Source organism: Dasypus novemcinctus, chromosome 21 (genome assembly GCF_030445035.2).
Source record: "Dasypus novemcinctus isolate mDasNov1 chromosome 21, mDasNov1.1.hap2, whole genome shotgun sequence".
Lineage (NCBI taxonomy): Eukaryota > Metazoa > Chordata > Mammalia > Cingulata > Dasypodidae > Dasypus > Dasypus novemcinctus.
The window spans coordinates 67,527,125-67,551,838 of NC_080693.1; the positions used below are offsets into that span (position 1 = coordinate 67,527,125).

A 24,714-nucleotide genomic window follows, 5' to 3' on the forward strand; every position below is an offset into this window, starting at 1 on the left:
CTTATCCTTATCATTCCGTTTCTAAAGGAGTTCACGCTGTAGAGTGGACAGGACCCCACAGTCTGGGCAGGTCTGTGTGATAACAGCTCAGGCTGGTGAAATGCAAATCCTCAGGGCAGTGGCTCAGTGAAGGGCCAAGTCAATCCCGACTCACTTTAACTGAGGGGCCTCATAGAGAGAGCCCCCGCTGAGTGTCTAATATCCTAATACTCTATAAGCCTCTTTTATATAGTTAACTGCACGGGATACTCAGCAACACTGTGAATCTTTACTCATCAGCTCTTCTAGAACTCAGAGTGATATCTAGAATCAGAGTGATATCAGCAATTCAAGGATGCTTTGAGTATTTGACTATGTATGCATATGAGTGAAATTGGTGTGCCTATCCTAGACCGGGTCGATCTGCATTTTGAGGAACAAATGCTACTATATGACCAGCCGAATTCTCCTGGCAGTTTTCTAAAAAAAAGAAAAGAAAAAAAAAAGGCTGGAGGAGTCAGAAGCATATGCTCTGGTTGATTTCTCTTCTTGACTTTGATGGAGGGCGGGGATGAGCTAACAGTGCTGCCAGTGCGGGAACCCGGATCTCCTGATCATCCCGTGAACACTCAAGCCCGGCTGTCTCTGGGGAAGATGGCGGGAGCTGCCTCTTCTGCCCCTGGGCCAATTTAGCTCTGTTTTCTACCTGGGTAACGTGGAGACACCAAATAGGCAAAAGAATCAGCTAGGGCAGCTTCAGAAATTGGAAGCTCTACAGGAATCTTATACTTATTTCCCAGAAGCCACCAAGCTTTCACCTGGTGACACTGCCAGATCCCAGAAGTACCCCAGGGAATGCATCTCCATCCTGGTCTCCACAGCTCTCTTCGCCTTTAAAAATTCAATCAGAGCTTCCCTGTTGTGTGTGTATATGTTTCCCCTAAGGTGGCAGACTGTGACATTCTATATTTATGCTATTCTAACCCTATTTCTTGCGTCTATCAAATAGGGAGCAGATTTCAGTAGCTCTAGGGCTGGGAATAAACATCCAATTTGGCATGCTGGGGATGTGCTATTCATAGACCAGGTCCTACAGATGCTGCCGAATGCCTCGCTGAGGTCCCGCATGGGCTCCAGCTCTGCATGGAGTGCTGCCATTTCCAGGAGTTTTATGTGTAATGAGATGAGTTGAAGCTGGAGCAAGCATCTGTTTGCCCTAAGAGGTATGCCTTTCGTCTGGACTTCCGTGCATTGCCAATCATTTCTTACATTCCAACATACATAAACTTTTAACTTTTTTCTTTGATTATAAAAGGAATCGAAGCTCATAAAAAAATTTGGAAACCAGAGAAGAGGATAATGAAGAAAATAAAAATGACCTATAATCTCAAACTCAGCTGACCATTGTGACTGTTCTGGAATTCAGGGGTGAGTTGCAAACTCAAGATCCCTCGGCTACTTTCACCAGGCTTGGCTCAGCAATTAGTATATGTGCTGCCAAAGCGAGCACTGGCTCAGCGTTTTAAAAACGAATTAAACGCCTTTAGGTGAAGCATGTACTGTGGTTTACCACAGGTCCCAAAGCTCTGTTGTGTATTTCACCAGCCATATTTGCCTGTTCCCTGAAGGCATTTGCATTTACAACCCTTGGGTCTCTTATGTAGAGATAAAAACAAAATTAGGATATTTGTACATAGACAATTTCATATCCTGGTTTCTTTCACTCAACATTTTATTGTGAACATTTATCTGTTGCCCTTAATGATTCTTTAAGAACATGATATTAATTATACTATAAGGGTATATTATATAACTATTAACTGTTTATTAATTTATTTAACTCTTCCCCTAATTGTTGGGCATGTAAGTTTGAGATTTTTGCTGTCAAAATGATACTGTGATAAATACCCTTGTTTATATGTCTTTGACTACATCTCATTGCCTTAGAAAAGATTCAAAATGGTGGAACTACTAAGTCAAAAGGTATGAACTTTCTAAGGGCTTTTTTTTTTTTTTAATTTAAATGTCTCTCTCTTTTTTTTTTTAAGATTTATTTATTTCTCTCCCCTCCCCCCCCACACCCCAGTTGTCTGTTCTCTGTGTCTATTTGCTGCATCTTGTTTCTTTGTCCGCTTCTGTTGTTGTCAGCAGCACAGGAATCTCTGTTTCTTTTTGCTGTGTCATCTTGTTGTGTCAGCTCTCCGTGTGTGCGGCGCCATTCCTGGGCAGGCTGCACTTTCTTTCACGCTGGGCGGCTCTCCTTACAGGGTGCACTCCTTGTGCATGGGGCTCCCCTACTTGGGGACACCCCTGCGTGGCAGGGCACTCCTTGCACGCATCAGCACTGCTCGTTGGCCAGCTCCACACGGGTCAAGGAGGCCCGGGGTTTGAACCGCGGACCTCCCATGTGGTAGACGGACGCCCTAACCACTGGGCCAAGTCTGCCACCCTCTAAGGGCTTTTGACATATGTGGCCAGATTTCATTCCAGAAAGATGGACCAAATCACCCTACTAGTAGGACAGTGTCACCAACAATCCATGTCAAGTGTTCAGCCAGCAAGGGACACATCAGTTCTTGGGAAAAGTTAGCTATTCTTTTCACTGCCAATATTGAGTAGTATTTTAGAAACCTTAGCCAATTTGGTAGGCAAAATTCATCTCATGTAAATTTATATTTGTTACTTAGTGAGATTGAACTTTTTTCCTTCACATGTTTATTAGCCACCTGTGTTTCTTTCTCTGTGAAATTGCCTGTAATCCCCATTTTTCTCGTAGGTATTTGTGTTTTTTTCTTATTGATTTACGAGAATTTCCCACATATTACCTCTGTCACATTTGCTCCCATCGAAACAATGCAAACTGATCTTGTTTCTACTCCAATTTATGGAAACCACTTCAGAAAATGAGAAAAGGAACTCGAGAGATTAGTGAAGAAATAATTGGGGGAAGATAAAGAGCCCAAGGTATAATAGAAAATTGGGACAAACTCTTAACAGATCTCAGGATAATGGAAGACATCTGGGTGAAGATGGAGGATTGCATAAGCCCTGTGTTTGGTCCAGGAACATCTCCTGCCTAGGAAACTCTACCTTTCAAATTACACATGGGAGTTCATCAGGGGCCACTGTGTAGGTAGCAAAAAAAAAGACTTACAATAGCTGAATGCTTGCTATGTGGATCTCTGTGCCAGGTGCTAGATGGCACATTATTCCACTTAGTTGTTGTATGCAATCAGGATACCATTACACTTATTTTAAGATAAGGAAACTGTAACCCAGAGTGCCTCCTCGCCCCTGCCAGTGTCCATTGCTAGGTAGAAGAGCTGGCATTAGAACTGAGGTCTGCCCTAAAGCTCACATCCTTTCCCGTGACAGGAGGCATGAGATACCTGGGGCCATGGTGGATATCTAGTTGTTACAGATTCATATATGCTGTAATTTCCCTTAACTCTAAGCTGTCCAAATGATCCCATGCTCTACCATATATGTGTCCACCACAGTATATGTCACATTTTAAAATGAAGGCTACTATGTTCATATAGTAGCAGGAATGTGATGTTCGGTGGTTTCCCTAAGGACAAAGACCAGGTCCATGGTAATGTTGGCTGTGGAGTGTCACTTTCCTTGAACCCTAAAGGGGGCTCCTCCTTACCTTCCTGCCACTACAGAAGAGAGTGACATGGCTAGCAGAGCAGCACGGCCTGGGATCAATGTTCAGGACCGAAACTTAGAGAGAGGAGGTATGTCTACCAAGCCAGTGTTTTGACACAAAGCATGTATTTGCTTTGATGATATTTCTTGCACATTAGATCTTGATGCTATGATTGCCCTGGATCAGGAGGAAGAAGATCCCTGTGGTCGCTGGGCAGTCTGCCACCCTTACATCCATCCTCCCTCTTGGGGAGCGTGGGACCTGTGGCCAGAGGAGACCTCCCTGCAGTTGCAGACAGTTTCTCCACCTCTCCCTGCCATCCACCACCCAAATGCACTCTCCAGAAGCTACACCACTGGCATCTACTCAAAGCTGTGCCTCGTCATGCTCATGGAGTGATGGAAGAGGAAAAAAACACTATTTTTTCCCCTTTTCCCACCAGCCTCTCTTGCAGAAAAGAACTAGATCAAATGGTTGCTTTTCAAACCTTTTAAGTGTTTCATTTTAAGGTACACTATCCTTCATGTAAAAGCACAAGGGTCTAAAAATCATAAAGAATTCACCAGGTAACAGCACAAGTCAGGCCTCCTCTCTGAGGACCAAGGCGCACAAGCCACCAGTCCTTACCTGCTCCCCTGAGAGCCGGCGCCTTTGCCAGCAGCTGTGATTTCTGTCTGTTTCTGTCCCCAGACGCTCTTGGGCTCTGCATTTCTGGGCTGACTGTCAGTCTCCCCAGGTTTGGCCTCCTCTTCCTTGATAAAATCTGTGCCTGGGCTGCTGAAAGGTGCAAAATCTTTTGAATAATTAATTTTTACAGGGAAAACATTTTCTGTATAAAGAATGCTCAAAAGGCCCAGCTGTGGGGGAGGCAGGGAGGAGAATGGACCCTGGAGCCCGAGAAGAGCTAGATTTGAAACCTGGTTCCACTACCTTTGTAGCCATGTCAACTTGAGCAATTTGCTTCACCTCTCCAAGCCTCAGTTTCCCTATGTGTTAAGTGGAAATAATGTACAGCACAGGGCATTTATTACCTTTAATGAGCACTCATGGCACCTGCAGTGCAGAGTCGCTGTGGTGTCTTTTCTTTTGCTAAGAAGTATCTAGCTTCCAATTTGTAGGTGTTGGGATAGTTCTGTTTGTAACACTGTCAAGAGACTTCTACAGTTTGGACTCACAATAGCCCTGTTCCCCAAGTGCTCATCCAAGTTTGAACCACATTTTTTTGTTCCATCTATTTGTGTCCTCAAGTTGTTTATTTTTCTGTATTTAAAACCTATTTTTACTATGGTAATATACATGTGATGCAAACTTTCCCATCTTAACCATTTTTTTAAGTGTAAAATCTAGTGGTACTAATTATATTTACAAAATTGTATGGCCATCACCACCATTTATTACCAAAATGTTCTCATCACCCCAAATGGAAACTCTGTACTTGCTAAGTAATAACTCCATTCCTCCCTCCTCCCTGGCCCCTGGTAACTCCAATCTACTTATATTTCATATAAGTGGAATCATACAATATTGGCCCTCCTATTTCTGGCTTATTTAACACAATGTTTTCAAGGTTCATCCATGTTGCCTCAGGTTGTTTATTAGCAGCTCACATGGCCTTAGAGAAAGGTGCCAAGCGTCTGGGGGCCACACCCCCATTTTCTAGCCTACAGGCTCCCCACCCCTGTGCTGGGCTGACATGCTCAGTAGAAACACAATAGCTGGAGTGCTACTGTGGAGTGAGTTCCCAAAGAATATTAAAAAAAAAAAAAAAATCGACATTTTTAATTAGATTGCTAATTGGTATGAATAATCTCAAGTTTCCTCTTCACATATATTAAGAATCACTTCATGGGAGTATGGAGAAACAGTTTCAGTAATTTTCACGCATCTCCACAAGTTCTTGAGTTCACAATGTAGTAAAATTATGAATATCTCCCCCAAATCCATGAGAATTTGCCTGGTTCATCCCCCTTAGGGACAGTTTAGAAATTTCACAAATAGATGGAGCCAGTAGGCAACACAGGAATAGGTCCCTGTGTGTGGAAGAGCAGTCTTTCTTGGAGACATCTGGAGTTATGCTTCAGAGTGTAAATCCGGATTCAGAAAAGGAATGAACGTTGTCTCTGGCACCCAGGAAGCCTAGTTTAAAACAATGATTAGATACTACCCACTTCTCCTGACAGAAGAGGAAGGCAGTGGGTTCTGTGCCCAAGACAGAGATAATTGTGGGCACAGAGAACCTACTAGAATGAGGGGAGCTGCTGGTGGTGTCTGTTCCAGCTGAGGGCAAGTTGGTAGAGCCCAGAGAGGTTGTGGATGTGACTTGAAAGAATAGTGTAGAAGTTTGGTGGAAAATGAGAACATCATCTTTGGAGGGTGTAGAGTGGTGATTAGACATTTCACTGACCAAGAGGAGGCTGAGATGAGGAGATGGATCAAGTGCTTTATAGCAACGAACATGCCATACAGGGAACGTGGGAAGACAGCAAGAATTGCATCCTTTAGCTCCAGGACTTCTCCCTCACCACCTGACAAGCTGGAAAGGCTTCCTGTTGCCTCATCCCTCCCTCGCTCATGGAAAAGTCAACAACTGCCTGCTTCTTTTCACACTGACTGGCAGAGGGGAAGCAGCAGGGTTCTTATTACTGAGGAGGAAACAGGGAAGACCAAAGAAGGGGCAGGTTGGGGCTCAGGCCAAGTCCAGGACTTATGTCAGGCCCAAAGGTCCTGGTTAGGATTTCACCCTGATTCCAAGCAGGAATCCCAAGCAGAATATTAAACTTTCCTACACATTGCAGGCAACAGAACTTCATATAGCCTGCGGGTCCCCACCACTCCCTCTCACACACCCTCCCTCCCAGAGGGTCTGTATACCCAGCCTGGCCAGCCAACAGGCCCTTCAGGGTCATTTTCAATCTTATATCCAAATCTGCCATGACTCTGCTTTGGCCAGAATCCTTACTGCTAAGATTCCCATGACCTTTCACATTTAAATGTTCTAAAAGTGCTTAATGGGTATGTGTTTTCTCTCCAACTAGACTGTAAGGATAGGGACCATCTCTTACCCAGGGTGTGTGTGCCTCACACTGTGTAGCATCATACATGGCAAATAATGATTTGGAGGGCTCAAGAAGATGCATTCAGCTGAAACCACGTGGACTTCCAAACTAAAACAAGTCTTCTGTTGTAAAAAACATCCAAATGGCTTAAGGTGGGTTATTTGGTTTTCTTGTTCAAAAAGCTGCTTTCTTCAAAGCTTCAGATCTCTTCAATGATATCCAAAACCAATTTCATGTCTCCTCTAATCAAGTGTTCAGCAAATTAAAGTAATAAAGCTGAACACCTAGAGGTTGTTTTACCAGGGCCTAGTGGTGGAGATCACCACTCTTAGTGGCAATTTGAACCTTACATTTGGCAATTTGAACCTCAGTTTCAGTAACTGGAAAATGGCAACATCAATTCCCATTAATATTAATTAAATCAGGTTATTGTCAAGTTTAACAATAATATACATAAATGGTATAACAGTGTCTGCTACATGGCAGCTGCTACAAAACAGTAGTTGCTTCTTCTGCCTTTAGAAGTAATAGTCATAACCCTCCACAACCACGGGAGAGAACAGAATTTGATCAGAAAGTCATTGTTATGCAGGACTTATAGGTTGTGAATAATTATTCAGCAGCCTTCTTTCCTGTGTAGTTCTTGCTGAGGGTTTCTGTCAACCCTTTTTTTAAATCCAGAAGGCAAATAGCAACTCTTTTTTATTATGATTTGCTCAACAAATAGCCCATGTGCCTGTGCCGTGCAATAATTTGAGGGTTCACAAAGATGAGTAAGACATTTTGGTCATGACCTTAAAGAGAATAATCTAATTTGGCCCTACTGTTGACTTCTTCCCTGTGATACCCTTTAGATTCTATGAAAAGCAACTCTTGTGAAATATTCTCTCTTCCACCTGCAAGAGTAGTTGAAAATGAGGTGGACTAGCCTGCATAATTTGCATGTACGTGGATTTAAGCATTTGAATCACTCCCATTCAGCTTCTCTACCAAGCTCCTAATCACTTCACCCACACTCAAAAATGAACCAAACTGGGAAGTGGACTTGGCGCAATGGATGGGGCGTCTGTCTACCACATGGGAGGTCTGCGGTTCAGACCACGTGGTTCAGCATGTGCAGCTGGCCCATGTGCAGTGCTGATGTGCAGAAGGAGTGCCCTGCCACGCAGGGGTGTCCCCTGCGTAGGGGAGCCCCATGCGCGGGGAGTGCGCCCTGTAAGGAAAGCTGCCCAGCATGAGGGAAAGTGCAGCCTGCCTAGGAGTGGCACCGCACACCACGGGAACTGATGCAGCAAGATGGCGCAGAGAAGAGACACAAGATTCCCGTGCCACTGACAACAACAGAAGCGACAAAGAAGAACGCGCAGCGAATGGACACAGAGAGCAGACAACTGTGGGTGGGGGGGTGGGAGGGAGAGAATAAAAAAAAGAATCAAACTTTAGACCTTTGGGGCCTAAGATAGATCCTCACTATGTTACATATATCAGTTTACAGGAAGACAAAGTTAGACTTACACTGGAATATAAACAAGAATTCTTCAGGTAGCAGGACGAGCCTTCTGCCTCATGGAAGAGGCGTTTGTGTTCAGGAGTCTCACCTCCAGGTAACTCGACATCCTGAATTGTCAGGTATTTTGGGAAGACTGTGATACCTGAGCATGTGAGCAAGGGAAGGCCTCCAGCAACAAGGAAACCACCCTGCGGCTTGGATAATAGGTGTCTGCCTTGGTTCTCTTGCAATGCTGGGAAACTGTACTTGGCAAACTACATGGTTCTTAATTTGGCCAAGAAAGAAAAAAAAGTAGAAATCTCACATATATAGTAAGACCCTGACAACTGAGAACTAAGTCCATTTAACTGTCCACGTTAACTCCATTGACTTCATAATTGTTCAGTTACATCACTAGCAGTACACAAACAAGGTTTCTGGATAGATAAAATGGAAAAGAAAAAGGAAAATAAAATCCCTGAGCCTTTACCCTTCCCTCATGCTACCTTGACCCAGATCCCCAGTGCCTAGGAAGTGCCATGATTCTAAGAGACATCTTTTCAAAAATTTTATTGCTTCCTTCAGATTGTGGGAAGAAATAAAGCTTAACCACAAGAACTGAAGTTGCCTTGGCATATAGGCAGCTTTCTGTACAGTCACAAATAATAGGCTGCCTCTATTTGCCTATTTGAGTGTGCTGGAAATGTTTGTTGTCTCACATACCCAGAGGAGATCGTAATTAAAGCTTAATTATGTACCATAAATATATTTTCTTTTGGAACCCAGGGGGTGGGATTTTTTATTTCAGGAAACGTAGTGCCTAATAAGTAGGCAGGAAAGGGAATATAAACAGCTACTGAGCCCTTTAATTTGTCCCTCCTTGGTGTGGTTCTGAATGGGTTTTCAGTTCTAGTGTGTGCCTGCAGAACAACCTGTCCTGGCACCACCCTCTCAGGGTGGGCTTGGCGTGCGCACATTCACACAGCCAAGGGTACGATCAGACACAGAAGGGCCTGTTCAGTTTCTGGTGGTTACGTTCCAAAATATGCCAGTACAGGAGTTAAGAAATCAAATGAGTCTCAAGAGGTGATGGGATTTTATTGGTCGCTCATTCCATTAGTGCTAGAGGGCGGCTGGGCCCAAGAGAAGTGTCAGCGGCTGTCTCGTCTTCCTGCTTCCCTGCACACCACACCTCTTGGTATTGTCCATAGCACTGCCTTCTGGCCCCCTGCCCTTCCTCCTGCCTTCTGGAAGCTTGAGGTCACCCCCCACTCCCAAATTCCACTGTGCTGTGTGCCTTGCCAAGGGCGACTTACCACACAAGGTAAATTTTACTGGGCCTTCTGGGGCCAGGCAGACACAGCACAGGGATCTCAGATGGAGTAGGGCAGGAGATGGGGAAGTAGCACAGGGCTGCTGGAGACGGGGGCACGGGGCCCGGAGAGGAGGAAGGAGGGTTTGTGAAGGAGGGAAAGGAAATCGGAGGGAGATAGGAAGGGGCTGGGTCCTGGGGCGCCTGGGAGACCGGCGGCACTAGTGGCAGGAGGAGGCAGCAGTAATTGGGATTGGACTGCTCAGCAGGGGAGAGAGCAAAGACGGTGCAGTAAGGGGAATATTCAACACAGAACAGGGGGTGCTCGCTGCTGTCACCTGCACAAAAGAAAAAGAGCAATCAGGAAGCAGCACTCATGGTGGGAACAGAAGTAAAAAAAAGTCTGTAAATCAATCAAAACTCAGGGGGTGGGGAGAGTCTCCGGGTGCCAGAGGACCAGCAGGCCTGGCTCCCGCCCAGGAAGCGCCTAGCTCGGACATCAAAGCCACTGAAGAACTGACCAAGGCAGATGGGATCGCCATCATTTCCTTTCTAGCCCACAGCCCCTGGCTCCCCTGAGGAACTCAGGGACGTGCTGCCCTAGTAAGTTCCCAGAGATTGTCCGGAGGCCGCTGCGTGGACGACCCCGGTCCTTTCTCATCTCCTACAGTCTAACTGGCTGTCCTAGCAGCAACCTATGGTGGCCTGCAAGGGTCTCACTTAGGTAAAGTCTCTTCCCAGTCCCCCAGCTACCGCTTGTAGATGTGTGTGGCCGTGCCCTCGTCTCACCTTTCTGCTGCAGAGGGGAAGTTTGGGAACAGAGAAAGAAGCAGAGAAATCTTGGAGGGATTATGGGAAGCGAGAGAAGCCAAGGGGAAAAAAGCGGGTGGATCAGAGATGTGTCTAAATGAGGCAATGACTTGTTCACTCATCTCACAAACTGCCAACCTTGCTGGAAGGACGTGACGGGTGCCTGATGGAGTCACGATCCAGAGGCCCTGTCATGTACCACCACCCTCAGCTCTGCCCTATCCAGTTGGGCCGCCTTGGGTCACTGCTCACGTTCTCAGAACCCCTTCATCTGCAAACGAGGTGGGCATTTTCTCTGGCCTTGCTTGTCCAAGTGTGCTCCTAGACCAGCAGCTGGGACATCACCTGGGAGCCTCTGAGAACTACAGCTCTCGACCCACCGGAACGACTGAATCAGAACCCGCAGTTTAACAAGCGCCCCAGGTGTTTCTCATGCATGTGGAAGTTTAAGAGCCACTCTGAGACAGTCTCCCAAACCTCTGTGATGAGAAGCACCTGGAATGCTTGTTAAAAATGTTTCCCTCCACCGTTCTCATTTCCCGAGGTCCCTTCGTTATTGTTCTGCTTACTTGGTCCACTCTCCTAGGTGAGACAGTGTTGTGGTTTCAACCACCTCTTCCTCACTGATGCCCTCAGATTCCTCCCGGCAGCAGGAAGTACTTCCTGGTATTGCTGTCTGAATATAACCCACCCTTTTCTGCTTCCTCATTCTTGGCAAGGTACTCCCCACAGGCCGCATTTTCAGGTCAGAAATCTGAGCTCTCTTTGGTTTCCTCCCTTTTCCATATTCCTACATCCAACACTTACCAAATTGTGCCAGGTTTACTTCCTTAAGCACCCTTCAAGCCTACACCCTCTTCTCTAATCCTTTCTGCCTTTTCTCCAGGTCAAACCCTTCTCATTTCTGCGGGGGTTCTTAACAAGTGCTCCGTGAGCCTGAATTGAAATTCAAAAAAAACATTTCTGTGGGGACGTGTTGGTGCGGGTGTGATGTATTTATTAAATAATACACAGTATAGTGTGGACTTAGTAAGGGGTCCGTGGTTTTTCACCTGACTGGCAAAGGGGTTGTGTAGTTAAGAAGCCCTAGTCTACTACTGCTGCTGCTTGTTGAGTCGCTCAGCCAGCACCTGGCTGCCCTCACCCTCCCATCTGACCCCTTCTCCATTCGACAGCCAGAATCAGCTTTTAAACACGCACTCATCTGCCTGCGTCACCTCCCTGCTTCAGCGACACTCTATTGCCTTCAGCAGGAGGTTCAAGGCCCCTGGAGGCCTGGTCCTTGCCCACCTGAAGGGTCTCATCTCTGCCTTTCCTAATCTGTACCCTGACCCTGAACTAGAGCTTCTCAGACTCCATGCATTCAGATATCTTTGGGACCTTGTTAAAATGTAGATTCCGGGATACTAAGTCTGGGGTGGGACCTGAGGTTCTGCATTTCTAACAAGCTCCCAGGTGACACCTCTGCTACTACTGTGGGGACACTTAAAGGAGTTAGGCCCTAGACTGTAGCTCCCTGACGTCTGTCTGTTTCAACCCCAGCCCCTCTTCCTCGTGCGCTCTCTCCTAATGCCTTTGGCACATTCAGCACTTCTTCGCCTGGCTAAATTTTCTTGTCCTTTAGGATTCTTGCCCTACTTGTCCCTCCCCACGAGCTGGTAGAACTTACCTTGGTCAGGTCCTGAATCACAGTTTGTCCTGTTTGTGTCCTGCCCCTCCCACTAGGCTGTCAGCCCCCTGAGGGCAGGTTCTGAGTGCATTTTATTTCTGTATCCCCAGTGCAGAGCAGGTAAGTTGCAGTATATGAATGCTGAAATGCTGAATGAATGAGTGATGGATAAGAAAACAAATTTTCCCTGATAGCACTCACTCGGGGACAGTGGTGGCAGCTGAATGTATTTGCTAACATCCATGTAGGTTCTGGGTAAATGGAGGACCCCATGGATAGTCAAACAGGTTAACAATTTTTATAATCTATTTATAACCTCTATTACATCTCAAATGAAAGTTTCTGTGGTCAGGAGTTTTCTTGTAGAGATACTAACCCTGAAGCAGCAGGTGGTGTTGTGAGCGGGTTTCACAGATAGAAGAAAGGCTGCCGCTTAACCTGTTGCCTACCTAAGACTTAACCTGTAGACTACCTAGTCTAAAGCCTAGACCCAGGGTTTCACTCCCCCCTTTCCCTGGTGAGGTAGGGAAAAACTCCATTTCACTGACGAGTAAACAGAGTTCAGAGCAGTTGCCCATTTGCTGTTTATAGGGCTATAAAGCAGTAGAACCAAGGTTCTGGGCCAGGACTTCAAAATCTGGGGTCTGCAACACCCCCAAGTCTCTGTGTCTCAGAATAATTATGATAAAGGGACTGAGAATTCTGATTCTTCATATAAAAATGTGAGTATTTGCTTATGTCGGTTATTTCCTAACTTGGGCAGATAGCTTGGAAAGTTGTTGGACACCAACTGGACTTGCCTGGAAACCCATTAATCTTGGTCTTTCAGAGGAAATCTTCAGCAGAATTTATATGCAACTTAAGTAATGAAGATTTAGGATTTGCCCTCAAATTTCTCTTCCCAGCTGCTCTTCAAATAAGTATTTGCCAATTCAAAAGAGACCACAGTTATTTTAGACATTTATCTTTCTAAATCTGACTTCACTGCTTTTTCTTAAATTTTCAAGAGTACATCTTTATGACAAGAAGCAATAAGGTTGAATAGGTCTAGCTCCTCCTACAAATCTGAATCTGATAATGACTAACATTGAACTAAAAAATAAGTGAGGATAATTTCAGAACGCTTGGCTTTGTTTTAAAGGGCAAGATTTTGGAAGCAGGCTCGGAGGACTCGATCCAGATCAGTTTTCCTGGCACTTAACGAGGCGGAGTATGCCCAAGTTCCAGGTGAGAGCGGAGGACAGGAGAGGGCACACCCTGCGTGCCTGGCACTGGGGTAGACAGCGCTTTAGGGCCCAGGCGCCAGCACCCCGTGGCAGGAGCAATGAATGGCCTTTGGATGCCTCTATGTGGCCTGGAAAGGAGAGGTGGCTGCTTTCCAACTCGGGCTGGGGCTGGGAGGTGACTTGGGAGCCTGCGGGAGTCCAGGCACTTCCCTGTCCTCCTGCACTCGCTGGACCTGCTAACGGCTCTGCTTCTTACTGATCAACTTGGGACTCGGAAGCCAGACCACATCACTCTACTAGGCTCAATTCTCACCCTATAACGGAGTTCACCTTGGTCATGAAATAGGATTTCTGAATCAACTGCACATCAGGCTCAGCTGGATCTTGACTCACTGCCTGAATTTTCTTTTTGGAGAGCAAACAGATCTTTGGCTTGGTGACTGCTTTCTGATTATTCATCTTCTTTTCGTTTGGTGTTTTGCTTTGGGAATTCAAGGTACAGTAAAAGTGTCTGTACTTGTGTATGTGTTATAAAAGTACAGCTCTGATTTTTAAAGGAAAAAAAGATGGAGGGGGACAAATAACATTAAGACAAAGAAAACAAAGTTTTCTGGTCCATTCTCCTTACTAAACGCAGCTCTCATGTGATAGATATTATGTGCTAGATATTATGTGGTCATGCGCTAGATATTACAGTGCGCTAATTTATTGAGGGCTTTGGTGCCAGCCACTGTTCTAATAGCTAAGAAGGCGATCTATCATTGAATCTTCCTACCCCAGCAGGTAGGATCTGTTTTAGCCCCATTTTACAGATGAGGAAACTGAAGTACACAGAAGTTACCTGTCCAGTCACACAGCAAATAAGAAACAGAGCTGAGATGCTAATCCAAGCATTTGACTCTGAAGCACTCGCCCTTTAAGCGCCACACCCTACTGCATGGACAGAGATGAGGAGCAGCATAAGTCAACTCATCTAGAAATAGTTTCATGAAATATATGAATTTAAAATGTGTGAATTTCTTCTAATGGAGTGTGAAGAACAAAAAGAATCTGACACCTTCTTGGTTATACATCTATTTGTCAAGGGCACTGACATTTCCTATATTATAAATAGCCATCTTAGGGGTTCTCCATGGCAATGCACACACAACAAAACCCTTCTATGGCATGGATTATATTTATAGAGATTCATATGAAAGTCAAGTCACACTCCCCCAGATATACAATTTTAGTCCTCAACTGTTTGGCATAGCACTGTAAGGCTAGCCCATTGGGCAGATGCTACCCAGGGATTTTACTGTATTCAGTGCATCGGTTTCACACAGCATCTCAGGCCTGTCATGGGAAGAAGATTTCGTGACTCACTGAAAGCTCTGGGTCACCCCTAAAATGCTTTAGATAAATATTTCCCTGTGGAGGCAAAGTAAAGGAGGGAACTGAGAATTTACCTCGTGAATTGGGTCAATGTGTCAGGTAGTTCGGATAAATAGGGTATTTATCTGAATTTTCAGAATTGTCACAACCACCCACTTGACTTTTCCCTAAGACACTCAACTTAAACTCTTGCCAAGTCTCAAGAATCAAGAAACTTGAGGGTGAGTCTATACCCATATGATGAATGGATCCTGATCTCCCAATGCATTACTTTTAGCTGGCATCCTGATCAACCCCAAGAGTTGGACAACTGATTCGGCTTCTGTGGCAACTGACATCAATCACCAGAACTGCTACACTTGCTGGACGGCCAGGCCTCGGTCCAGTGCACGGCAGCCCAGGTCCTAGACGTGGTCTCTGGCCACAGTACTATGATAAAGCTGGTGGTTTTTAAAGGCTTTTCCTACAAATGCCACCCCTCATGTGATGGAAGCTGATATCTTTCTGCTGGCTTGGCTCTCTTGCCTGCACGTTGTTATTTTCCAGTCTGATAATTCTTCAAATCTGATGCTTTAAAGAATGTAAAATGAATTAGTTTCTCTCTTTTTGATCAGTGTTTTAAGGTTCATATGGAGTTTGCTCAGACTGAAAGACATCTGTATTAATCAGTCAAACTGCAATCATTGAGTGGGACTCCATTGGTCATTTCAGTGATTTTTCTCCATAGATGAAAAAGGGCAGTCTGCAAACAGTTACCTGCTTTTAGCAAAGAGTCTACAAATGATATCTAATGAGTGGGGCTGCATTATTTAAACTAAATTCCATTTTTGCCATAAAAAATATTCTCGATCTAATAAATTACAAACTGTGCTTTGAAATAGTTGGGGAACAACCTATTTGGGGAACAATTCTATTTCAGCCTCAAACAGCTGAATTAAAAGCCTAATTCCTATTCAAAGTCTTTAAAATAATAAATTGTTAACTATGATGGTACTTCCCCTTGATTAAATGAGGAAAAAGAGTTGGGAATTTGCCTGAAAAGGCATCACTTCAGAAGTCAATTTGATTTTGACTTCATTAAAGCAATAAAACATGGGTGGTTAATCCAAGTGAAAGTTGCCATTTTCTAGAAATGCATTAGGGTTTAGCTGGACGCGCAGTTGCATGACAGGAGCTATTTAGGATTAGAAAGTAGTTGTGATTTGGAGTTAAATGAATTGCACACTATTTACAAAGTCTTCAGCAGTTAATTTGGATCATTTCCATCCTACTGCGAAGCAGAAGGCAGACCTTTCCGCCTAGTTAGCCCGACTTAGACATCAGTTATGGGAGGAATCAAGTTTGTCCTACAGATGTTGGCTTTGATGGGGACGAGCCGGAGGGACTCTAAACTTTCCATTGAATTTATCCCCTTACTGGATACTATTAAATCACTTCTGCCTTGAGCAGAGGGCTGCTTCTTGCTTCAAAGCAGCTAAAGAGCGAATTATTTACCAAATTGCACAAAAGGGGGATTTATCAAGCTCCTTTTCTCCCACAGAGAGCAAACCCGGAACCTAAGGACTTTATTACGCTATCTCTTGGCTATAAATTATGCCATCCAGATGCTTTTGAAAGTTTCTCTTCATGCTCTGGTTTGAGTCATAAAACTTGATACCTGAGGCCAAACTCCTTTATCCCCCAAGAAGATGAAAAGGTGGCAATTCTAGGCAAGTGCCACACAAATCAAATGATGGGGCTGAAAATGTGGGCAGTGGACCCAGCTGTTGTAAACAGTTTATGTCTTCTTGACCTGGTATTCTACTCTGAAATTAATTTGACCATTTGTATATAATTCTTGACTTTCCAAAACCTGAATTAGCCATTTGGGGAAAAAACTAGGTCTCACCAATACCACCAATTTGATTGTTGCATCGACAGTGGGATTTTAGATTTCTTGAATATCAATAAGTCAGCTACTCACCTGGAGAGGGTTTGCTGGGGCCGGCCTTCTCTGGTTTCCTTGGAGTCATGGTACTTTTATGTTTCTGCTTGACTGATGTTTGGTCAATTGCTGGAAGTTTGGAATCACATTTAACCACAGAAGTCTTGGCAGACAACCTTGTTTCGGATAGAGGATCCTCCTCAACAGAACTCTACCGAAAATGAAAAGTGTCTTGAGTATTAATGACTAAGATATTACCTTCACTAGACAAAATAAAAAGAAATGAAGCAAATACAGCGACCCCCACCCTCCAGAAGCGTACCATAGAATCCAGCCATGCTCTACAGGCCCTTTCGCCAGTGAAATTTTGACTGACAGGACATATTAACTTAGAAATAACAGCAAAGTTAATGAGTCTGTTTTGTAGAACAGAGTGACAAGAATGAATTTCTGACCCTTAAAGTGATTTGATGACTAATAAACAGCTCGTATTAAAAGCTACCCATGCTATCAGAAGAAACAATAGTGCTTTGAAACGTTTTGCTGTTTATATTTGAACTACTTTGGAGGTAGGCAGATGGGGAAAAACTGTCCCTATCTATTTATTTATCTATCTATCTATTTATTTATTTCTCCCTCCCCCACACTCCGGTTATCTGTTCTCTGTGTCTATTTGCTGCCATCTTCCTTGTCGGCTTCTGTTGTTAGCGGCATGGGAATCTGTGTTTCTTTTTGTTGCATCATCTTGTGTCAGCTCTGCGTGTGGGTGGCGCCATTCTTAGGCAGGCTGCACTTTCTTTTGCGCTGGGCGGTTCTCCTTACAGGGTGCACTCCTTGCGCGTGGGGCTCCTCTACGCGGGGACACCCCTGCGTGGCACAGCACTCCTTGTGTGCATCAGCACTGCGCATGGGCCAGCTCCACACGGGTCAAGGAGACTCAGGGTTTGAACCGCAGACCTCCCATGTGGTAGACAGACGCCCTGACCACTGGGCCAAGTGCGTCGCCAAAAATGTCACTTATGTTATTCATATACTTGACAACAAAAAGTTATTTAGGTAATGTGGTGGGGACTAAATAAATCAGATCTCAGTCTCAATACTCTAAGTTACTGGGTACAACATATGACAAACTCAGCTTTTAAAAAATCCCTATTGTGTCTGTCTTCTATAAAGAAGTCAGTTTAATTCTATGGGTGGACAAATCATTATTCCTGTGGTATGACAGTATCCTAACACAGTCTTTCAGACCCAATAAAAATTATGTAGGCATTCAACAGTCTTAAAATTTTTCCATATATATACCTACCAGAGAAATGAAGAATTATAAATGACTATTGGAAACCTAGCACTAACAGGCAATTTTAGTCCCGCTTACAGTTTTCAGTTTAAGTCATGGTGTTAACGTGATTGCTATAGTTACACATTCTGCAACAATCCAAACCAAGAGATTTTAATTTTGTTTCCCCTGGGGGAAGGGTCACTAAGTTCTTCTACATGGCACATTAGTCCAAAATTGGAAAGTTCTCTGAAAATGTGGTCTTTTGCAGGCATGGAATGCTAAATTAATATCCCCCAGATATCCCCCAGACCTCCCCAACTGTTGCAATTTATATTAGATCTTGCTCATCGTTCTCATTGACAGTTGTGGCATTTTCATTTTACAAGCTCCTGACTCAGGAAAATATTCTGAATAGGTTTGAAAAATTGCATGCAGTGTAACACAAACTGAACCCTAAAAACATTCCTTACTTGTCAGTCTCCTAAGAAAAAGTCTGTATAAATCTACATGTGAACAGATCATTATCCACCTAGAATATAAGTCATGTTTTGTAATTTAGAGTCTGGATACAACCTTCAAACAAATAATTATTGTTTCTCCATACCTTTTCAGAAAAAAGACCACCTTAAGATAAAGGGCCAGGATAAGGACAGAATTATCCTCTTTTCTTTCAAATCTGGAATGTAATAGAAACCCTTGAATATTACTCTGAAATGTCAAAAATGAAACATTAGGTCATCTCTGAACAAGAGACAGGTCTCCATTACCAGAAAAGGAAATGTGGGCAAATTTTAATTATGACCCTAAGCCTGTCCTTATAATTAAATCCTGGAAGTCATAGGTGATAAAAATATCAGTGAGCATGGGATAGAATTTCTTCCAAAACTGCCCAACACAAACAGCTCAGGTTCGTGGGTGGAGAAGGCTGCCTCCTCTGGGCCCTGCTCTTCACAGACTAGTATTAGCATTAGTGGGTCCATCCCCACCTCTCTTCCCCAGCCAAGGAATTCTTTGCTAGTCCCAGGAGTGGTGAGCTGGGAGGGGTTGGAAAGGCGATACTTTATTGGATGGTTAGCGTGTTTACCCTTCCCTCACTTTCATTATACTTCCAGCCTTCAGAGCATAGAGGAAGTGAAGGAAAGGCTGGCCAATTAATCTATGTCTCTAATGAATGGGACTGAACACCTGTATTCCAAGTACATCCTGCTATGGTTCCTGGGTAGAACCATCATTCCTTATTCTAGAAACAGCAGCTAAAGTGGATATTTGGTCAGTTGGAAACTGAAGTCAGCAATGTCAACAGCTATACTACTTATGAATGTGCTACTGACTCTTTTCCTGCTTGCCTCCCTGAGTATTCTTAGACAAAGCACTTCAATATCTTCTGCCTTTGTTCTCATGTTCGCAGATGTTTTCATCAGCCTGTCTTATGAAAACCAATCATGCCATCCTTTCCTTACATGGAAGAAGTTACAGTAACTTATTCTGGCACTAAAGTATGGCATTTAAGACTCTGGAACCCAGCTCTTGGGACTGAATCTTGGCTTCTCCTCATAGCAATTGTGTGACATCAGGTTAGTTAATTAATCTGTGTCTCAGATTTTTTCCATCCATGAACAATGAGTAGCTACCTTTGGTGGTTCTGTGAGGATTAAATGAATATATGTGTGTACTACTTAGAATAGTGCTAGGCACATAGTACGAGTTAGATTTTATAATTAGTCATAAATTCATATGCAGGCATTTAAAAAAATTAACTCCCTAACTTCTGATTATTAAGTACCCATTTTTTTCCTTTATTTTTATAGAACCTTAGATTACATAGATGTTACATAAAAAATATATAGGGAAGTGGATTTGGCTCAACTGATAGAGCATCTGCCTACCACATGGGAGGTTCAGGTTCAAACCCAGGGCCTCCTGACCCATGTGGTGAGCTGGCCCACGTGCAGAGCTGATGCACACAAGGAGTGCCATGCCACAGAGGGGTGTACCTTGCATAGGGGAGCCCCATGCGCAAGGGGTGTGCCCCATAAGGAGAGCCGCCCTGTGTGAAAAAAGCGCAGCCTGCCCAGGAGTGGTGCCACACACACACACAGAGCAAGATGATGCAACAAAAAGAGACACAGAATCCCAGTGCCACTGACAAGAATACAAGTGGACATAGAAGAACACACAATGAATGGACACAGAGAGCAGACAAAGTGGGAGGGGGGGAAGGGGAGAGAAATAAATAAAAAATCTTAAAAAATATATATATAGAGAGAGGGGATTCCCATGTGCCCCACCCCTCCCCCCATACTTTTCCCCATTAACAACATCTTTCATTAGTATGGTACATTTGTACAATTGATGAACACATATTGAAGCACTTCTGCTAACCATGTTCTCTAGTTTACATTATGGTTTACACTTTGTACCACACAATTTTATAACTACCCATGTTTGAAACCAAAACCAAAAACCCCAATTGAACATTTTGTTTGATTTCATCTACTCCAAGGGATATGAATGAAGAGGTGGGTCACTTCTATACCAGACTCTCAGCTTCCTCCCAAGGCTATAAAATTTACAAATAGCCACTTGAAATTTATCTAGTCTAAAGAAAATACGGGACAAATTTTTATACGGTAAAGCTCTAACGGCAAATGTTTAATAACATTTAGAGATAATCAAACAAATTGTTTTGATTTAAAGTTATTTTTAAGCTGTGTCTTTTCCTCTTGTAATTTTGAATAGTAATTACAATTTTCATTCCTTTCCCCATATGTTCATAAGTTGAAATGTCACATGGAGGTGGAAGCAACAGCACATTGCTATTCCTTTGTGGGAAGAAAACCAACACTATCTTTCAAAATCAAGCCTGAAACATAAAAAAAAAAAAAAGCCTTACATGATACAAGAGTAGAATTAAAATTCTCTACTGAGAATTTGCCAAGAAAATTCTAATAAAGCTATGTTAACTAAAAGAAGCTATTGTCAATATTTTCTGGAATATTCTTATTTTTGGATTTAACATTTTCTAAGCTCTCCAACTTGCTTTTGTGTGGCATCATACATAATAAAGTAGAGACATTTCTTTGCTTAGGGCTAGTATCTCTCATAAGTTCAGAGAGTCACACTGGGAGAAAAGGGACTTACATTTAGGGAATGTAAATGGAGCAGGACACTGAAGTTAGGACTTAGACACATTATAATGGTTCAAGTTAGACCTCCTGGAAGATGGAGACCCAGGGCTGGGAAGTAGGATGCATTTCCTCAGGAATGTGGGAATGACTAGATTTTAAAACTGGGACCAGACAACGTTGAGTATGAAATGGCAAGACGATAATGAACAGAGATGTTCAGGAGAGCAAGGAGACAAAAGTTGTCAGGGACAGAAAGAATTTGAAGTTAATTTCTACCTCTTAGCTGATGGCTCAGTTCCAAGACCCAGAAAATTAGTTCTCAGGTGGTATGCCACCCCCTCCCTTCCCCCAAGGGGTGCTTCTGAAATCTATGTATACAAAACCCATTTTTGCCATGTGCCATAAGATGGAAGGCTGAGCTAGGCAGACCTTATGACATAGTGTAGATAAGGGCACAATTTGCTGTGAATAAGGTGGAGGAGGCAGAGTAGAGTTCCAGAGAGAAACTGTATGCTTATTACATTTGAAATAAATTTAGTCTCATTTGGTTATGAAAGAGTATGATCAAGGCAGTGAACCTCAACACTTAAAGAGTGAAAATGGGAAAGATGACCAAGGGATCATGGGTGCAAATGAGCATCTTTAGAGTGCTGTCCCCAAAGTCTGCATTTAACCTGCACCTCAGACTCAAAAACTGCCTGAAGGAATTGAGGGTGGCTTGTATAAATAGCATTCTGGATAGGACAGTTACTTTATGTGTCCAAGAAATCTAAAGCAGGGAAGTGAATGTGGCTCAAGTGATAGAGCTTCCGCCTACCATATGGGAGGACCCAGGTTTGACTCCTGGGGCCTCCTGGTGAAAAAGAAGAAGAGAATGCATGCCTGTGTGGCAAGCCAGTGCCCATGTGAATGCCTGTGTGGTAAGCGCAAGTGCTCACATGGTGAGCCAGTGCCCGCGCAAGTGAGTCACACAGGAACTAAGGTGGTGCAATTGACAGGGAACTTTTCTCTACATCAGAGGTCCCCAAGATCAAATCCCAGTGAATCCTAGAGGGGAGAAAATGAGAAGACAACACGGACAGCAAAAACAGCAGGGCAGGAAGAGGGGAAGGGGGGAAAATAAATAAATAAATCTTAAAAAACAAAGAAAGTAAAGTATACTCTACACAGAGTGCTGTTGAAGCACAAAGCAGGGTAAAATTTCTCTTTTCTAGGAAAAAACTATAATAGCAGCAAAGTCCTTCACATGTTCAGGATGATTTTATCAGAATTTGTGACTTGAGCACCAATAAAGCAAAGGGATTGATAACATTAATAAACATTAATTTCATTATATTAATTAAAAGCTGTTCCCTTCATGAGATCATCCTGTAACACTAAGATCAATGAGCAATATTGGAAAGTCAATATAAGATGAATTTAAAAAGATTGTCCTATTTCTCACTTGATGCTTTAGGACAAGCATAAAGTTAGTATACTAACAGGAGCCACCACAGAAAAGGCAATGCAACTATATATGTGGGGCTATGAGAATGATGAATAAAGCAAAGACTTTGTCCTCATGGAGCTTATAGCCTAGGTGGGAAAGTAGATCATTTAAATTAAATAATTATTAAATAAGTGTAAAATTATAACCATCATAAATGCTATAAAGGAAAAATTCAGAGAGCCATAAGAACAGAGGGCAGAGGGTCCTAATCTAGTTGGGAGGAGGGAGCAGTTAGGGAAGTGACCAAAATTGAGATCTGAGATTTGGAGGGGGAGGGGAAGGGGTGAGTGTTGCAAGAAGAAGGAACAACATATGCAAATGCTCTCTGGCTGGAGGTGGCCTTTATGTGGAGGAAGCAAAGAACAGTAGAGGGCCAGTTCCCACAGAGCCTTGTGACAGATTTTGGTCCCATTCTAAAAGTCACAGGATGTCATGGAAGTTTAAGTAAGGAAGTAAAGTGATCTGAGTTCTATTTGTAAATATCTTTTTACCTGTGGCATGGAAAATGGGATTTGAGGGCAGAAGTATGAGTGTGCAGATTTACATTAGGAGGCCACTCCAGAAACTTGACTAGGCCATGGCAGAGAAGAAGACACAGATGGATTAAAAAGATATTTAGGAAGTATGATGGCTAATTTTATGTGTCAACTTGGCTAAGTCATGGTGTCCAATTGTTTGGTCAAGAACTGGCCTAGGTGTTCTGTGGAGGTATTGTGTAGCTGGAATTAGCATCTGTAATGAGTTGACTTTAAGTAAAGGAGACTACCTTCAATATTAAGAAAAAATTCTGCCTCAAGTCTACATCCTCTATTATTCTATGAGTTTCCGGCCTGCTGGCCTCTCCTATGGATTTCAGACCAAACACTTCAAGATCAACTCTTACTGGGATTCCCAGCCTGCAGGGTTCCCCTAAGAAACTCAAACTCAAGACTTCAACATCACTCTTACTGGAATTTCCATACACATATATCCTGTTGGTTCTGTTTCTCTCAAGAACCCTGGATGATACAAGAAGTAAAACTGATAGAACTTGGTGATGGATTAAATACAGGGGTGGGTGAAGACACAGTGTCAGGGATGTTTCCTAAGATTCTGATATATAAGGAAGAAGATATATATGATATATAAGGTATATGAGGAAGAAATGAAGGACCAGGTTGGGAACTTTAGCACTGGGCATGTTGCGTTTGAAGTGTCTCTGAGACATCCAAGTAGCGATATTGAGTAATGAGTTGGATATCCAGGTCTAGAGATCAAAAGAGAGGTTTGGGCTGGAAGGGTAATTTTAAGAGTCATTAGCTAGGGAGTGGATGTAGCTCAAGTGGTTGAGCACCTGCTTCCCATGTACAAATTTGATCCCTGGTATCTCCTAAAAATCCAACCAAAACCAACAAACGAATGACAAAACCAACTTGGGAGAGCCAGTTTAACTCAAGCTGGCTTCCCACATATATGGTCCTGGGTTCAATCCCCAGCCCTGGTACCTCAAAAAAAAAAAAAAAAAAAAAAAAAAAGGAATAAAAAAGAAAAAAAAAAGAGTTATTGGCAGTTAAAGTCTTGGGAGTAGATGGACTAACCTAAGTGGGTAGGAAGCATAATCTTGGATGGTAAAAATGTTACTGCTTTATTTTATTATTACATCTTTACTTTCACTAATCTGTAACTAAAATCGAAGCATATCTTTCATTTATGAATGTAGGCAACAAACCATGGTAGTATTAGCAGTACCTGTGATTTTTGTCACCAATAGAAATCACAGATATTTTCACATCTCATTAAATTTGTTGAAGATGTCTCAAAATATCCTTTACACCCACCACTTGTTATTCAATGTGTTAATAAAGAAGCAAATATATTACTGAATCATAAATTCCTAAAAATATTTTGATGGCTATATTTTACAAAGGTTTCCTTTGTAATCCTATGGATTTTATTTTATGCAATTAAAAATATTATTCTAAGAAGGGTACCCAGAAGGTTCACCATAGTGTCAAAGAGATCTGTGGCACAAAAATTAGTAAAATATAGAAAAACAAACCCCACCCCCCCACACACATACACAAAAACAAAACAAAAGAAGCAAACAAAAAACCACCCCAAAATCCTGGAATAGAGTGAGAAGAGAATCAAGTGTTGATGAAATCCAGCTTTCAGCACCTGAGCAGAGGAGGATGAGAAACAGAGCAGTGGAGTTTGAGAAGCAGCACTCAGGGACAAGGGAGGAAACCAGGAGAGAAATGTGGTGCCATAGAAGCTCAGGAGGCAACATTTCCAGGAGAAGCGAGTGGCCAAGTGAAGCTAATGCTGTCATGTACCATGAGGACTGA

General features: G+C 43.2%; 1 protein-coding gene and 1 long non-coding RNA gene across 19 annotated transcripts in view; one reads left to right on the plus strand and one right to left on the minus strand.

Moving 5' to 3' along the window:
* MARCHF10 (membrane associated ring-CH-type finger 10) overlaps positions 1–24,714 on the minus strand; it is an 84,057-nt gene that overhangs the window by 34,421 nt on the left and 24,922 nt on the right. For 13 of the 18 annotated variants that reach the window (XM_071210730.1, XM_071210731.1, XM_058284480.1 and 10 more), the window contains 2 exons: positions 16,531–16,702; positions 4,259–4,408 (listed from right to left, as the gene is read on the minus strand). In XM_071210730.1, coding sequence (XP_071066831.1) covers positions 4,259–4,408; positions 16,531–16,702 — 322 coding nt within the window. Of the gene's footprint in view, positions 1–4,258; positions 4,409–9,255; positions 9,827–16,530; positions 16,703–24,714 lie in introns of those variants that run through there. The other 5 variants (XM_058284478.2, XM_058284488.2, XM_058284485.1 and 2 more) reach the window with 3 other exon arrangements.
* On the plus strand, positions 145–6,828 carry LOC131275074 (uncharacterized). The gene is made up of 3 exons (XR_009182513.1): positions 145–1,202; positions 1,295–1,407; positions 6,667–6,828. It is a non-coding gene; the product is annotated as an uncharacterized lncRNA (long non-coding RNA).